We start from the raw sequence: 17,550 nt of genomic DNA on the forward strand, positions 1-17,550 counted from the left end.
AACATGAACCACCCAAACCACCCAATATTGTAGCAACTAACTGCATGTGGCTGTCTAAATTAAATTAATTAAAATTAAATAAAAGTAAGTATTTGGTCCTCATCCTCATTAGCCATACTTCAGAAACATATACAGCTAGTGGCTACCATATTGGATAGTATAGATATGGACCATTTTTATGACCATAGAATGTGATCTGCTATACAATATTGACTAGAGAAAGATTAAGTATGAAACCAGTAGCAAAAATTTAGAAAAATTGATACTTTTAAAAAAATATTTTAATTTTAAGTAATCTCTACACCCAGTGTGGGGCTTGAACTCATGACCCTGAAATCAAGAGATGCATGGTCCACTGAGCCAGCCAGACACTCTGAAAAATCTGTACTTTCTATATATTCATGAATAAAGGAACAAACCACTGTATACATTTAAAATATTTGAAACTAAATGAGAAATAATCTACTACATATCAACATATATAAGATACAGCAATATTGGTATTTAGAGAAAATCTACCCTAACTAACTACATATATCAGAAAAAGAACACAAGCTGAAAATTAATCAGCTCAGTACCCAGCTTTTTAAGTTAAAAAGAGAACATAGAATGAAACCAAAGAGGACGCCTGGGTGGCTCACTGGGTTAAAGCCTCTGCCTTCAGCTCAGGTCATGGTCCCAGGGTCCTGGGATGGAGTCCTGCATCCGGCTCTCTGCTCAGCAGGGAGCCTGCTTCCTACCCCCCTCTGCCTGCCTCTCTGTCTACTTGTGATTTCTGTCTGCCAAATATAAATAAAATCTTACAAAAAAAAAAAAAAAGAATGAAACCAAAAAGAATACAAAAAGGAAATAATATTGATTAAATAAAATATAAAAGAAAGAAAAAAGAGGGATTAAACAATAAAATATAACAAGGGAAACACAAAATTAAGTAGAAAATAACAAAAAATTAAGAACAACCTCATGCCAAGTTGATGAAATGGACAGATTCCAAGAAAAATAGAAATTACTAAAACTGACTCAAGAGGAAATAGAAAGATTTAATTGTTCCAAAACCAATATTGAAGTTGAATCAATAGTTCAAAATCTTACTATAAAGAAAAAAGCAGTTTCAGATAGTTTAAAAGACTCCTTTTCCCAAACTGGATCAGTCTAATCTTACATATTCCTTCCTGGACTTATCCCAGGAAAGCAAGATTACTTCAACATAGAAGGTATTTTATTTTACTTAAAAGATCTTATTTATTTATTTGAGAGAAAGAGAACAAGCAAAGGGGAAAGGGAGATGCAGACTCCCCACTGAGTAGGGAGCCTCACACTGGGCTCCATCCCAGGACCCCGGGATCATGACCTGAGGTGAAGGCAGACACTCAACCGACTGAGCCATGTAGGCATCTCAACAAAGAAGATATTTTAATGTAATTAAACATATGAACAAATTTAAAAAGAACCAAATGAATGATTATTTCAATAAATACAGAAAAAGTATTCATTATAATTCCATATCCAGTGATGACTTTTTTTAAATTTAACATATAGTGTATTATTTGCCCCAGGGGTACAGGCCTGTGAATCATCAGGCTTACATATTTCACAGCACTTACTGCAGTCCAGTGATGACTTTTAAAAAGACTTTTATTTAGGAATAAAAGAGAACATTTTTAATCTAAGGTAAGAAAAAGACTTAAAAGATAAAGATTAAAAAGGAATGAATAAAGCTGTCATTATTGCAGGTGATATGCTTCCTTGTGTAGAAAATTCTATAGATTCAAAAGGCAGTTTATTAGAATTAATAAGAGAGTTTATAGGGTTGCTAGTTATAAGGTAAATATTAAAATTCAACTGGATTTTTCGGTGCTATTAATAGCCAGTAAAAAAATATATAACATGGAAAAAAAACATAGCAACAAAATATAAGGAACATAAGAATAAATCTAACAAAGGACAGTCCTTCAAGGAAGATATTCATCTACTCATTTTTATTTACTTATTTATTTTTTTAATTTTTTAAGATTTTGTTTATTTATTTGAGTGAGAAAGAGAAAGTGAAAGAGATCACAAGCAGAGGGGAAGGGTTGAGGGAGAAGCAGACTCCCCGCTGAGCTGGGAGCCCATTTTCAGACTCAATCCCAGGACCCTGAGATCATGACCTGAGCCAAAGGCAGACACTTAACCAACTGAGCCACCCAGGCACCCCAAGGAATGTTTTTAAACTACTGAAAGACATCATGAAGCAAATTCTAAATAAATGAAGAATATACCAGGTACATGAATAGGAATATCAGCAAATTAAAAATATTGATTCTAATCAAATTAATCAACAAACTAAATATATTTTTTAAGATTTTATTTATTTGAGAGAGGGAGAGAGAATCCTAAGCAGACTCCCAGCTGATTGTGGAGCCTGACACAGGGCCTGATCCCAAGACCCTGAGACCACAACCTGAGTCAAAGTCAGGCACTTAAGAGAATAAGCCACCCAGGTGCCCCTTAACTGAATACAATTTTAATCAAAAAAAAAAAAAAATCTCAACGGGGCTTTCCAAAAAACTTGAAAACCTAATTCTAAAATTTTACACAGAAGCAAAAAGCCAAGAATAAAGAATAGTTCAAAGCATCCTTAAATAAGATCACAATGAAACAATCTGTTGTACCATATATAAAGACACTATGAAACTACAGTAACTAAAATCGCGTGCTATTGACACAGAGATAGACAAATCGCACTGCAGCATAATAAGAAGCACAGAAGCTGACCCACTCATATCCAGGAATAATATCTGACAATGCAGTTTGGAGGTCAACAGGGGGAGAGGGTGGATTATCAATTGGATTATTCCATAATGGGCCTGGGACCTTTGGTTATCCATAAGGAAAAAAAATCAAAGAGTCTCTACACCACACTATCCATAAAAATAAAATTCAAATGGTTCCAGAGCTTAAAATGAAGTTGGGAAGACTGCAGAGTAGGAAGCACCAGGAAAATATTTACACTGGAAGATTCTATCTGATATAACTACCGGAACTCTGGAATTTATTGAAGTCTTACAACTTCCAGGGGAAGGTTTGAATGATAAAAAATGCATTTAATTTAAGTTAATTCCAACTCTGAAGTCAGCAGCAGGTACTGATCCTCCCTCCCCAGCTGTGTGGCAGTCAGGCACGTGTTCCCACAGCAGCTTACACACAACTGGCAGAAGTCAGGGTATGCAATGAGGACCCTGTCCTCCAAAAATTGGGGAATCTGTGTTCCTATCGCTGATTATAGCCTCTTATCACAAAGGTGCAGACATAGAGGTGGACAGTTGTATTTTTCCCCCATTGTTAACTGCTCCTTCCTTCTAGTGAAGTGACTTCTGGGAAATTTAAAGGGCCAGTACTTTCCCCCCTTCTTCAGTTTTCACTTTTTCCTCTTTTGGGAGTCAGACATTAAAGAGTAGGGTATTCGGAAGCAACTACATAAACAGGGAAAATCAGAAACTCACCACACATGCCCAGGAAAAGGCCCAGGCCAAAAAAAGACCTCAGAAGATTTTAAGTTTACACCTCAGGCTGATCCTCAGTATAAAGCATCCTATAAATATTAAAACAAACAAACAAAAACCCAAAAAACTCCAAACCCAGAAAACCCCAGGGAAGGGAGAATCTGACTTTCTTATTTCTTATTTCATTATTAACTTCAAATATCCAGTCTTCAATAACACAAATCACAAGGCATACAAAGAAATAGGAAACTGTCCCAAAGAAAGACCTGATGGTAAGCCTACTAGACAAACACCTTACTAAAGTGACTGTCTTAAAAATGCTCAAAGAACTAAAGGAAAATGCAGAGAAAGACAAGAAAACAATGACTGAACAAAATGGAAATATTGATAAAGAAATATGAGACCTAAAAGAAAGCAAAAAGAAATTCTAGAGCTAAAAAGTACAGTAACTAAATTGAAAAGCTCACAAGAGACATTCATAGCAATATTTGAGAAGACAGAGGAAAACAATCAGCAGCTGGTGATAGGGCGGTCAAAATTATCAGAGCTGCAGAAAAGAAAGAAGTCTGAAGAAAAGTGAACAGAGTCTAAGGGACCTGTGGGACACCATCTAGCAGACCAACATACGAAATTGTAAGAGTACCAGAAGGAGAAGAGAGAGAAAGGGGTAAAGAGATTTTTCGAAGAAACAATGCCCTAAATTTCCCAAACTTGATAAAAGACATGAGTGCAAACATCTAAGGCTCAACTAACTCCAAGCAGGATAACCTTAGAGAACCACACTGAGACACATTTATAACCAAACTGTTGAAAGGTAAAGACAAAGATAGAAGTTTGAAAGCAACTGACATCACGTGCAAAGAATGTTCAAGGATATCAGCAGATTTCTCATGAGAAACTTTAGAGTCTAGAATACAGTGAGTGGGCTGATATATTCAAACTGCTTTAAAAAAAAATGTCAACAAAGAATCTTCTGCTTGGCAAAATTGTCTTTCAAAAGTGAGAGAGATATTAAGGCATTCTCAAATAAACAAAAGCTGAGAAAGTTTGTTACTGCTACACTTGCCCTGCAAGAAATGTTAAAGGGAGTCCTATAGGTTGAAATGAAAGCCCACTGGACAGTAACTCGAAACCATCTGAAGAAATAAAAATCTCAGTAAACACATGAGAAATTATGGAAGCTAGTATTATTTGAACATTTCATAACTCCTTTATTTTCTACATGATTTAAGAGAAAAATATATTATAAAAAACCCCAATTATTAGTCTAAAAACTAGTGTTACAACTTTTGTTTGTAGTTTCACATTTTGTTTTCTTAAAACTTAAGGAACTAATACTTTTTTTATTGAAGGATAATTGATACAGAATGTTACATTAGTTTCAGGTATACAATATAATGATTCCACAAGTGTATACATTAGGCTATGTTTACCACGAGTGTACCTACTATCGGTCACTATACAACGCTATTAGAATACCATCGATTATTCTCCCTATGCTGTACCTTTTTTATCCCTATGACTTATTCGTTCCATAACTGTATGGAACAGTTCCATAACTATATGGAAGACTGTATCACTCCCACCCCTTTACCCATTTTGCTCATCTTCCCCACCCTCTTTCCCTCTGGTAACCATCAGCTTGTTCTCTATATTTATAGAACTGGTTCAGCTTTTTGTTTATTTGCTTGTTTTGTTTTTGGATTCCACATATAGTGAAATCATATGGCATTTGCCTTTCTGTTTGACTTATTTCATTTAGCATAATACCTTCTAGGTCCATTTATGTTGTTCAAATGGTAAGATCCCATCTTTTTATGGCTAAATAATATTCCAGTGTGTGGGATATTATTACACAACACACCATACATATGGAGTTAGTTTTTTCATTTTCTTTGGGTAAATATCCAGTAGTGGAATTACTGGATCATACTGTATTTCTATGTTTAATTTTTTGAGGAACCTCCATACTGTTTTCGATAGTGGCTGCACCAATTTATAGTCCTACCAACTATGTGTGAGGGTTCTTTTCTCACTACATTTTTGCCAGCACTTGTTATTTCTTATCTTTTTTATTCTACCATTCTGACTAGTGTAAGGTGGTATGTCATTGTCATTTTGATATGCATTTCGAATGACTAGAGATGCTGAGCATCTCTTCATGTGTCTGTGGCCATCTGTAGGTCTTCTTTGGGGACTAATGCATTTTTTTAAAAAACTACTAGTTTTTGTTTTTGTACACATAATGTATACAGATGTAACTGTGTGACATCAGTAAGTAAAAGGGGTGCAAATGGAGCTATAAAGGACCAGAATTTTTGTATGTTATTGACGTTAAACTGATATAATTTCAAATTAGAGAGCTATAGCTTTAGGATATTAAATATAATCCTTATGGTAACCACAAAGAAAATAGTTCCAGAATGCCTTAGTTCAGGCTGCTATAACAAAACACCACTGGGTAGTTTATAAATTTTACTCATTTGAGAAAGAGTGAGAGCATGAGCAGGGGGAGGAGCAGAGGGAGAGGGAAAAGCAGACGCTGCACTGAGCTCCATCCCCAGATCATTACCTAATGTAAGGCAGTAGCTTAACTGACTGAGCCACCCAGGCGCCCCTGGACTGGGTAGTTTAGAAACAATGAAATTCAGTTCTCGGTTCTGGAGACTAGAGGGCCAAGATCAGGGTGCCAGCACAGTCAGGTGAGGGCCTTCCTCCAAGTCGTAGACTCCTCACTGTACCTTGTCATGGTAGAAAGAGTTAGGGAACTCTGGGGCCTCTTCTAAGAGAGTGTGGTTAATCCCATTGATCTTATTCAGAGGGTTCCATTCTCATGACCTAAGCCATCCTCCAATGACCCCACTTCCTATACTATCACACAGGATATTAGGATTTCAACATATGAATTTTGTAGGGTACCAATATTCAGACCATAGCACATACTATAAACAAGCAATAATTGATAAGGGAATTAAAATATTACAGGACAGAAAAGTCAACTAAACACATAAGGACAGTAACCAGGAAATGAGGGACAAAAAAATAAAAGGTACATAGAAAAAAACACAATGAGATACCATTTTCACATCCATTATAATAGATATGATAAAATGTATATTTTTATATATACATATATATTTATATATATACATTATATATATATGTACATTTCTCATTCCTGATCATTTTTTTTAAAAGATTTTATTTATTTATTTGACAGAGAGAGAGAAAGAGAGATCACAAGTAGGCAGAGACGCAGGCAGAGAGAGGGGGAAGCAGGCTCACCGCTGAGCAGAGAGCCCCACGCAGGGCTCGATCCCAGGACCCTGAGATCATGACCTGAGCCAAAGGCAGTGGCTTAAGCCATTGAGCCACCCAGGCGCCCCATTCCTGATCAATTTAAATGTATACAAAAATGATCAGGAAATGAGAAACACCAAATTTGTGAAAGTGTTTATCTTTGGGAGGGGAGTAAGGAGAGGATGCCATTAAGGAAGGACACATAGGCAGTGTCAAATACTGATAAAGTTTTATTTCTTCACTTGGGAGGGGGAATGCAGATTCTCATTACCATTCTCCTCAAAAGTGAACATCTATGTTAAGTATGTTCATTTGTACAAAGATATTTTTCACAAAACTTTATATAGAAAAATAGGAAGAGCCTCTAAATTCAAAAACACCCCAACTATTTTTTAATGACTAAATTTATCTCACAGTAGATCATTTTCCTGATGAGCACAGGTTCTATTTAGAGTCTAGTTACCGGTTCTACAGATAATAAAGGCAGCAGAGCTTGAAACAGAGCAAAGATATAACCCAGGAGTCATCAAGACAAGGTATAAGAAGATACAAAGTATAAAAAATATTTATGTATAGGAAGAATATATTTGAAAAAAGATGTAAGGAAGGTAAATTAAATTAGTGAAATCGGAGGGGAGAGTCTGTAGGGAAAGTACATGTATGACTCAGTAAAAATTTTATTTTGTTTTAGGAGGAATAGATACATACAGAATGAGGCAAGTAAAAAGGGACAAATGGTCTCCTTTCAAAACAAATAGAATATAGACAACTGGAAAAGAAAGAGCAGGAAGTAATTATTCTATATTCAAGATCACTTTTAATCTTACAGAAATCTAAAAATTAAACAAAAACAGAAATCTAAAAATTAGTATTTTGACAAATGCCTTTTCAACAAATTGACACTCTCTACGCTTACTTAAGCTAAGATAGTTGGGTTTTTTTTGTTTTGTTTTGTTTTGATTTAAATAAGGGCATTAGAAGCTGACATACAGGGGCGCCTGGGTGGCTCAGTGGGTTAAGCCGCTGCCTTCGGCTCGGGTCATGATCTCAGGGTCCTGGGATCGAGTCCCGCATTGGGCTCTCTGCTCAGCAGGGAGCCTGCTTCCTTCTCTCTCTCTCTCTGCCTGCCTCTCAGTGTACTTGTAATTTCTCTCTGTCAAATAAATAAATAAAATCTTTAAAAAAAAAAAAAAAGAAGCTGACATACAGATTTTATTTTTCAAAAGCAACATTGCACTGAGAGTTTCTGTTTACATTGTAGAAAACCCAAATTCCCATGAGTGGACTCCCAAGTTTTAAGCAGTTGTAATTAACAAAAAGAAATTAAAAAGGATACATTTCTGTTCCCTTTCTAGAGTTTGTACTTGAACTCTAAGCCCAACAATGAAAGACTGCTTTCTGGGCTACTGCCTCTGATAGTCATCCGAATCCTTTATTTTTCACACTAGTACATTCTTTGCCTTCTTTTCTAGTCCAAAGTGATCAAGTTTATGGAGCATTGATTTCTTATACCAGCTTAAGCGTAAATAGGCTTTCCGCGAGACCTTTCTGGCACATTATTTTAGTTCCTTGTCTTCATCATATGGACTAGGGAAGCAAACAACCCTAAATTTAAATCTTGGATCTTATAATTTATATAAATTATGTGGCCTCTGGCACATATCCTCATGCTCTGAGCCTTGAACTCCTTTACATATTAAAATGTGAATAATAACGTCTACCTCTGAAGAATGGACTTTCAAATGCTTAAATTTATTTATTTATTTTTTAAAGATTTTATTTATTTATTTCACAGAGATCACAAGTAGGCAGAGAGGCAGACAGAGAGAGAGGAGGAAGCAGGCTCCCTGCTGAGCAGAGAGCCCGATGCAGGGCTGGATCCCAGGACCCTGAGATCACGATCTGAGCCGAAAGCAACGGCTTAACCCTCTGAGCCACCCAGGCACCCCTGCTTAAATTTATTTAAACTTCTGGTTCAGGGGTGCCTGAGTGGCTCAGCTGCCTTTGGCTCAGGTCATGGCTTAGGTCATGATTGCAGGGTCCTGGGATCAGAATCCTGCATTGGGCTCCCTGCTGTGGGGAGCCTGCTTTTCTCTCCCTCTGCTGCTACCCCCACTCATGCTCTCCTACGCTCATTTTTTTGCTCTCAAATAAATAAATAAATAAAGTCTTAAAAATATATTAAAAAAATAAACTTCTGATTCAGTGCAGACTTAGGTACAGGTGTTGGGATTCTCAATTCTACTCACAGACCAGCTTCTCAGTTGTATTCTCTGGATATGATCCTCAACTACCACCCCCCAATTCTGGGTGTTAGTAGAGATGATTTTCTGGTTTGTAGTTTCCATGGCCCTATTAGAACCTAACAGGTCTCTGACTACCCAAATAAAAACACTAGCTGTGATATGGTTCTACAGAATTCTTATCTGAATTTTATGTTTCCTGCACAGATTTTGTAAATCTCTCTCACCCTTTTCTTGGAAATCATCATATTTTCCAATTCTGAATAGTCTACCTTTGACCTCCACCCACTGCACTCTAACTTGTCTAAAAAGTTTTTAGCTGGATGACAAGGTTAGTTCACTGTTTTTTTTGTTTGTTTGTTTGTTTGTTTTTTTATTTTTTTTTTTTATTTTTTATAAGCTATCACCTGAAATTAGAGGTCTCATCATAGACCTCTGGCTTCTACAGGAGCCTGTTTTTCTCTTACCCTCACACCATGGCCCATTATCTTACAAAACGTTCCACAGTACTGAGGCACCCAGGTGCCTCAGTCTGTTAAGTGTCTGTCTTCAGCTCAGATCCTGATATCAGGGTCCTAGGATTGAGCCTCAGGGTTCTAGAATAGAGCCCCACTTCAGGCTTCCTGCTCAGCAGGGAGTCTGCTTTTCCCTCTGCCCTTCCCACTGCTTGTGCACGCTCTTTCTCTCAAATAAATAAAATCTTTTTTTTTAATTCCACAGTATTACGTTATAGGAAATAAATCAGAAGATAACTCTACATTCTAATTTCAGTCCTCTAACTTACTAAATATATGATTTTTGCTCAGTTATTTCACCTGAGATTCAGTTTGTTTGTTTTTAATTTGCAAAAGACTATGTCTAGCCACCTGAAGAAGCTGCAGATCAAATACAATAATGCAGGTAGCTGTGCCTTGAAAACTGCAGTTCTATACAGTGCAGAAGATATTAACATTCAGTAAAGAGGCAGTATAGCATAGTGGTGAAGACACAAGAGTCTGAAGTCAAACTGTCAGAGTTGGAATCCTGGCTCTACCATTTTGCTTTGATATATAAACTGAGGATTATAATACCTACTTCATATAATATTAGCTCAATGACATTAGCTATTATTGTTATTATTAAATGCCCACTATGTGGTAGACATTGCACTAGGTGCTAGTAGTGAAAGGGAATCAGGACAGACATGGCTAACATCTTCATCAGAAACCTCTATTTTCTATTCTATATGCTACATTTTTCTAAGTCATTTATGTATTTATGTCTCATACTTTAGAGCAAAGAAAAATCTGAGTAGTAAAGCATTTTCATAGAGCATCAAGACTCCACAATTTCAATATTTCTTTTCTGTGAAAATGTCCATTGAACACATAGTGACTTTAGTATTTCTTTTCCTAATTTACCACTTAAGTTGAAACTCTTGATGACTTCTGGGTAAACTGTCTGGGACATGTTCCCATTAAATAGAAATAATCCAGTGCTTATCAATCACCTAAAATGCTAATTAAAAGACAGAGTCCTAGACCCTATTTCAGACCTAATGATTGAAAAGCTCTGATTGACTTGCAGCGACATGGATGGATCTTGAGTGTATTACGCTAGGCAAAATAAACCAGAGAAAGACAAAGACCATATGATTTCATTCATATGTGGAATTTAAGAAACAAAACAAATGAACAAAGGGAAAAAAGAGAAACTAAGAAACAGACTCTTAACTATAGAGAACAAATTGATGGTTCCCGGGGGTGGGGGGGTGGTTGAACAGGTGATGGGAACTAAGGAGCGCACTTCTCATGATGAGCACCCCAGTATTGTATGGAAGTGTTGAATCACTACATTGTACACCTGAAACTAACATTACACTAACTGGAATTAAAATAAAAACTTTTAAAACTTAAAGATAAATAAAATAAATAAAATTTAAATAAGAAAGAAAGGGGGAAAAAACCCTAGCTGGAAGATGTGGGAATATGCATTTCTAAAAAGTCCCCAATGTGATTTTTATGCAAATCCCATTTGAGAACCATATCCCCAAGACAGAAAAAACCTCCACTATATAAGAAATCTGTACCCAAAGAAATACTGAAGAATAATGACCCAAAGCTTCACTAAGGAGAAAAATTTTAATCCTTAGAATAAATTTACACATGCGTGTCTTTTAACAGGTCTGAGTCAACAATGCACAGAGATCAAGACCAAAACTGACTTGAACATACACACCTTAACTGTGAGTGTTCAAGAAATTCCTACTCTGGAGGCCAAGGAAAAGGATGGTGGTAGGAGGACACTGAGAAAGCTTACTCATAATTTCATAAGAAGCAAAGAAAACAGTTACTGCAATAGTCACACTTAGTAAAACTGGGGTTTAGTAATCTCAGAAAATGGAACCGCCTTCCCTTAAATTCAGACAGCTAAAGATAGACCTCCTTGGCCAACTCCCCCCCCCACCCCCCCAACACCCCCACCCCCACCTACCACAAATCTTGGATAATCTCTCAGATGTAAACCTTGTCTAATGGGAGTAAAGTTGGTCCTGTGACGAATCAGAAAGGCAACGAGAGACAGGGTCTTTTGATAAAAGTCAGGCAAAACCAACCAATTAAATTTTAAATTTATACCTGTTGGTCTGAAGGACAGTTATAGAAGAGATCTCACTGAGACACAGAAGACAATCAAGGAGCTCCAAACTCCTAGTGGATGTAAACTTTCCAAAATAGCAAAATACCCACCAAGGAACAGTGACCTAAGATCTGCTCTGGTTCAGATAATAAAATGCCCTGAAAGGCTTTCATTCCTAAGATGGTAGTGGGGCTAGTACTGTGACTGGAAGAAAACGGGAGCTTAAGGCAGAAAAAGACGCCCAATCTGCCCACACGATCCGTCCTGAACCAAGTCTGGAGCAGCAGAGCGGGTGGGGCCGTGATTTCTCCCGCATCACTGCGTTCTCTCTTCTCCGCCTGCGTGAGCGCCGCCCACCCACTCGCGGCGGGAACCCACTGGGCCCAGCCTCTCCTCCCCCCTCCCCTCGGCCTGGTGCTGAATCATGAGTCCAATATCTCCAAAAGGTAAAACCAAAGAACAATGCCACCCTTAGGGCTGGCCTGAATGGGGTACCAGGTGGGGTGGAGCCGCGGCTGGAAACCACAACTTTGCTTCTCTTCCTCCCACATTCCCCACCCAAACCCCAGATTAAAACAAGTACTGCAGCGCTGGGGTACTCCCAAGCGGGCACCCCTTCTGGGTTGCTCAGGTCCGCAACGCTCCCGCCGGGCCCGGCGCGCTCTGCCTCATTGTTCCAGCACGCCGCCCGCTCGAGAGCCCGCGCCCTGCCAGGCGGAAGGGCTCGCAGCTCCCGAGGAAGCGGGTGGAGGTTAGGGATCCTCAACCCCTCGCCCCTCAACCCTCTCGGCCGGGTAACAACAGCCCTTGCCTACACTCATCGCCTTCCTGCCAACCGATCGCTAAAGCGGAACCAACGAGTCCCCGGGAGGCTGCAGGCGGGTGCTGTCCAAATGCTGTGAGGAGGCGGACTGGGGGAGGAGAGTGCGGGAGAAGCCGGGGCTCCGGCCTGCGAGAAGCCGCAGCCCTCCCCAACAGCGCGATTCCGACTACCCCAGTATCACTCGGCCATGCTTTCTCCCGCCCTACAGGGAGCAGCCGGGTTGTGGCCCGTCTCCCAGCCCTGGACTCCGGCGCCGATCAGCCCTTGGCCCGCTTGTCCCCAGAAGCAGAAAGCAGAGGGCCAGTCCCCATGCAGGCTGCAGAAGTCACCATATGCTACTCACCCCAACTGTTTCTGTCCCTACGGTTCTTGGCCATGGTGGTCTGGGGACTGGTGGCGGCGAGGCGCTGTCACGGCGCTGGCTCTTCTCCCGGGCCGCAGGTTGCTGGCGGTGGGAGGTTCTGTGCCCGCGCTGGGCGCAGTTCGCTCAGATTCTGAGGATGTTGCTGTGGCGCTGGTGGGAAGGAGTGAGGAGAAGGGAGGAGAAAGCAGATGAACCAAGCTCAGCATCACAAGCCCGAGTTCACACAAATATCAGCGTCACACCCTCCCTACCTCAGCCCACCCCCAGAGCAGGAAGACAGGGACGGATGATGTACTGCAACATTTTCAATGGAAAACACACGTACAAATAAATAGCACCTCCTCACACACACTCTCAAAGAATTTAGCAGCATTCGGCAGTCACAGAAATACAAAAACCAATATACTGCATTAATCTGAATGTTCAAATACCTGTTTCCTAGAATAGTTACACATTAGTACAAATAGGCAACATTTATATAACCACAGAAATTAAAATTATCTCCATTTATCTACCAGGCATCATTTCCCCCCATTTTAAAAGCAAGGTCAGGTTGGTAAAGAGGGTATCAATGCATTTTTGTACCTGTAGAGTACAAAGCCTGCTTTTTAAAATTAGGACAGCAAAATTTAGATCAAGATCAAGATAAATGAAAGCTGAAGATTCATCATTAATACATAACTAACGCAATATCTAGTGGGCAAAACTTCCCACTAGATTTGCAGAGAAAAACTCTGGATTTATATTGCGAAATATTTTAAATAAAATCATACTACATAGTTTAGGTGAGCCTTAGCAGCCACAAAGGTTGCAGACAATTTTGAATAGAAAGCAAAAGGCAATAAACACTTAAAAGAATGTTCTCAATTTCCCCCTTTCTGCTAATTTCTTCCTTCCTGCCTGCAAATTCAGTTTTCAGTATTCTAGAAACAGTCTTTTCATGCTACTTGACTCTCAGGGTACCATTATCCCATTCCTTACACAGTTTTCTCCTGCATTTTGTTGTTGCCCACACTCTGCATATCAGTTTTGCCTATAAGATTACTGCTAGACTCTTAGTAACCAAATCTTTGGTCTCTGCTGATTCTTTATCATAAGCAACTCTTCACTCTATGTTCACTCAATGTAATTTGAGTTCATGGCTTCAGACAAGACTTCCATCCTGGTAATTCCCAAATCTATGCTTCTAGCCTTAAGATCTCTTAAAGAGAGAAAATCACCATACTAGAACCAAGTTTATAACTGCCTGGGGTCATCTTCACTTTGCTTTTCTACTGACACTTCAAAATCAACATGTCAAAAACCAAACTACCTCACCCACTACTGTGTAGTCTTATGCATTCTCTATTTCAGTTAATGGTTCTAGTGACCCCAAAGTTGTGAGCACTGTAAACCAAGTTTACATTACAGTTTCAATAGAGTTGCGTTCCCCAAACACTAATGAAACATAGGAAGACAGGAATTATCTCAACCCTATACCTACAAACCAAATTCATAGGCTAAAAAGAAGTGTGTTCTGCTTTTCTTGTATATCTTAACTATAGTTCTCAACACACACTCTAGCCTGATAATCCCTTTCAGTGAATCACATTAAAAAGAAGAGATTCCACAGATAGAGACACATGCACATTGTATAATTCAATATATTCTTTTTTTTCCTCTATGTGGGTCTTTATAATATACATTCTTAACTGAAAAACACATTTTAAAAATCCCTTTTCTTTGTAATTAATAGGTAATCTGTGGGATAATACTTGAAATTGTGACTATCTTGGCCAAGAACTTCACCCAATGGTTTTAGTATCCACTGATACCTTCGCCTGAATCAAGTTTATATTAGTGATTTTTAAATGGTCATTTTTAAGTAATTAAATTATTATAATTCTTTTACATTTCAGTTAGTAGCTGACATTCCCTCTCCTGTCTTCATTGAGAACCACTATAGATTGATGAAATCTAAAGCAAAAAAAAAAAATAAAAAATAAATATATATATATATATATATATATATATATATATATATATATAGTGTTATTTACCATAATTATTATTTCTAATCCTCAAATTGCCCTAAATTTGGCCAATAGGAATCCTTTCCAGGTAACACCTATGTGTCTTTGATCAGTTCCTTATTTTCTAGCATAAGAAAATCTTTCAAGGATGCCTGGGTAGCTCAGTGGGTTAAGCCTCTGCCTTTGGCTCAGGTCATGATCCCAGGGTCCTGGGATCGAGTCCCGCATTGGGCTCTTTGCTCAACAGGGAGCCTGCTTCCCCTCCCCACCCCCAATTCTCCCTGCCTCTCTGCCTGCTTGTGATCTCTCTGTGTCAAATAAATAAAGAAAAGAAAAAAAAAGAGAAAATCTTTCAAGTTTCCCCTGTATTTTCCCTGTCTCAGAAGTAGAATTACCCAATTTCTCCAAGAAGTTCTGGCTCCTTTCAGTGAAAAAAGAAATTTAGAAACCAAGATCTGTGTGCTAGTTGTGTGCTCATTGCTAGGAAAAGTTTCACTATTTCTAGACTCTGACAGTAGACATTGTTAGAATATATTTATTTTGGGGGCCACCTGGGTGGCTCAGTTGCTTTATCAGCTGCCTCTTGTTTTAAACTCAGGTCATGATCTCAACTGCTTTCGGCTCAGGTCATGATCCCGGAGTCCCGGGATCGAGTCCCGCATCAGGCTCCCAGCTCCACGGGGAGTCTGCTTCTCCCTCTGACCTTCTCCTCACTCATGCTCTCTCTCACTGTCTCTCTCTCAAATAAATAAATAAAATCTTAAAAAAAAAAAAAGACTCTCTCTCTCTGATGGATGAGGTGGCTGGGTTATGGACATTGGGAGGGTATGTGCTATGGTGAGTGCTGTGAATTGTGTAAGACTGATGATTCACAGACTTGTACCCCTGAAGCAAATAATACATTATATGTTAATTTTTTAAAAAGAGTCTCTCTCTGCCTCTTCCCCCTATTCTAAAAAATATAATTTTTTAAAACCTTAAGTTTAATCTATTTCAAATAAATACCTCCAACCATATGAAAATACATATATACAGGGTTACTTATTATAGCATCTTCTGTAATTGCAAAATACTATGAACAATATGTAGGAAAGTGGTTGAGGATATTAATTATGTCTATACAATGAAATACTATGCTGCTGTAATAAAGAATAAAGAAGATCTCTATGAATGGATACAGACTAATTTCCAGAATACACTATTAAATGGAAGGAGGAAAAGTGAAAATGCTTTACCCATTCTGTAAGAAAGAAAAGGATATGAAATAACAAAGGTATCTGCTCATCTATGCAAAAGAAAAACAAGAAAAATAAACCAGAAGCTAATGAGATCAATTACCTTCAGGAGATGGATGGGAATAGGGCGGAAGTAATGGGAGAATGGGAGTAATGGGTAGTAGCAGTGAGGAAGATTGATCTTCCTTAAGTATAACCTTTTTATATAGCTGTTTCTTAGAGCCATGATAATGTTTCACATACTTCAAAATAAATAATTGAAATCAATAAGGTTATAATAAGGAAAGGGGGGAGGATAGAATGAACCCTGTGGTGTTGAGTCACAATCTGAAGTATAAGTATGATAGAGTAAAAATACAAATAATTCAACTTTTAACAATGGGCAGAGGAGCTATTAAATACACATTTCTTCATAGAAGACATACAAATGGCCAATAAACACATGAAAAGATGATTAATATATTTAGTCACTAAGGGAAATGCAAATCAAAACCACAAGGACTATGCCACATGAGTGGCATAGTCCGTTAAGCATCCAACTCTTTTGATATCAGCTCAGGTCTTGATCTCAGGGTCATGAGTTCAAGCCTCACACTGGGGTCCATGGTGGTAGTGGAGAATACTTAAAACAAACAACAACAACAACAAAAAACAACCCACAGGGAAATACTACGTCTTACCTACTAGGATGAAAAAGACAATGCCAAGTGTTGGTGAGGATGTGGAGAAATTGCTACACCATACATTGCTGGTGAGAATATAAAATGGTACAGCCACTTTGGAAAGCAGTATGGCAGCTTCTTGAAAAGTTAACCATAGAGTTATTCTATGGCCCAACAATTCCACTCATATATGCCCAAAAGAAATGAAAACAATGTGTATGTCATGTGAAAACTTGTGTACAGGAATGTTCATAATAGCATTTTGCATAGGAGACAAAAGGTGGAAATAACCTAAACGCCAAATAATTAATAAATGGTTAAACAAAACACTGTATATCTATACAATGGAATATTATTTGGCCATTAAAAGGAATGAAATACTGCTATATGCTATACCATGAATCTTGAAAATATTATGCTAACTGAAAGAAGCTAATCACAAAGACCATGTATTGCATGATTCCATTTATATGAAAGGTACAATATTGGTAAATCTATAAAAACAGAAAGTAGATCAATGGTTACCCAGGGCTGGGGAGGGTGGAAGAGAGGTTGAGGAGAAAGTGGAGAGTGATTGCTATTGAGTACAGGTTTCTTTTGGGGGTGATTAAAATTTTTTAAATGTTTAAAATCAGTTCTGTACAACTCCATGGATACACTAGAAATAACTGAATTCTACAATTTAAATTGGTTAATTATATAGCACGGTAATTATATAGCAATAGGCTGCTTTTAAAAAGTTAAGGTCAAGTTTATTTTAAATCAGAAAAAAAAAAAGAGAGAGAGAGAGCGAGAGAGAGGCACCTGGGT

The 17,550-nt window shown here is 38.3% G+C and overlaps 1 protein-coding gene across 1 annotated transcript in view; it reads right to left on the minus strand.

The window, feature by feature from the left end:
* Nucleotides 1-17,550, minus strand: part of ATL1 (atlastin GTPase 1) — an 83,276-nt gene that overhangs the window by 55,993 nt on the left and 9,733 nt on the right. The window contains exon 2 of the mRNA XM_082735170.1: nucleotides 12,811-12,981. Within this exon, the coding sequence (XP_082591296.1) occupies nucleotides 12,811-12,844 (34 nt within the window). The 5' untranslated portion in view covers nucleotides 12,845-12,981. The remainder of the gene's footprint in view (nucleotides 1-12,810; nucleotides 12,982-17,550) is intronic.

The sequence above is a fragment of the Mustela nivalis genome (assembly GCF_964662115.1).
Source record: "Mustela nivalis genome assembly, chromosome: 6".
In the NCBI taxonomy this organism is placed as follows: domain Eukaryota; kingdom Metazoa; phylum Chordata; class Mammalia; order Carnivora; family Mustelidae; genus Mustela; species Mustela nivalis.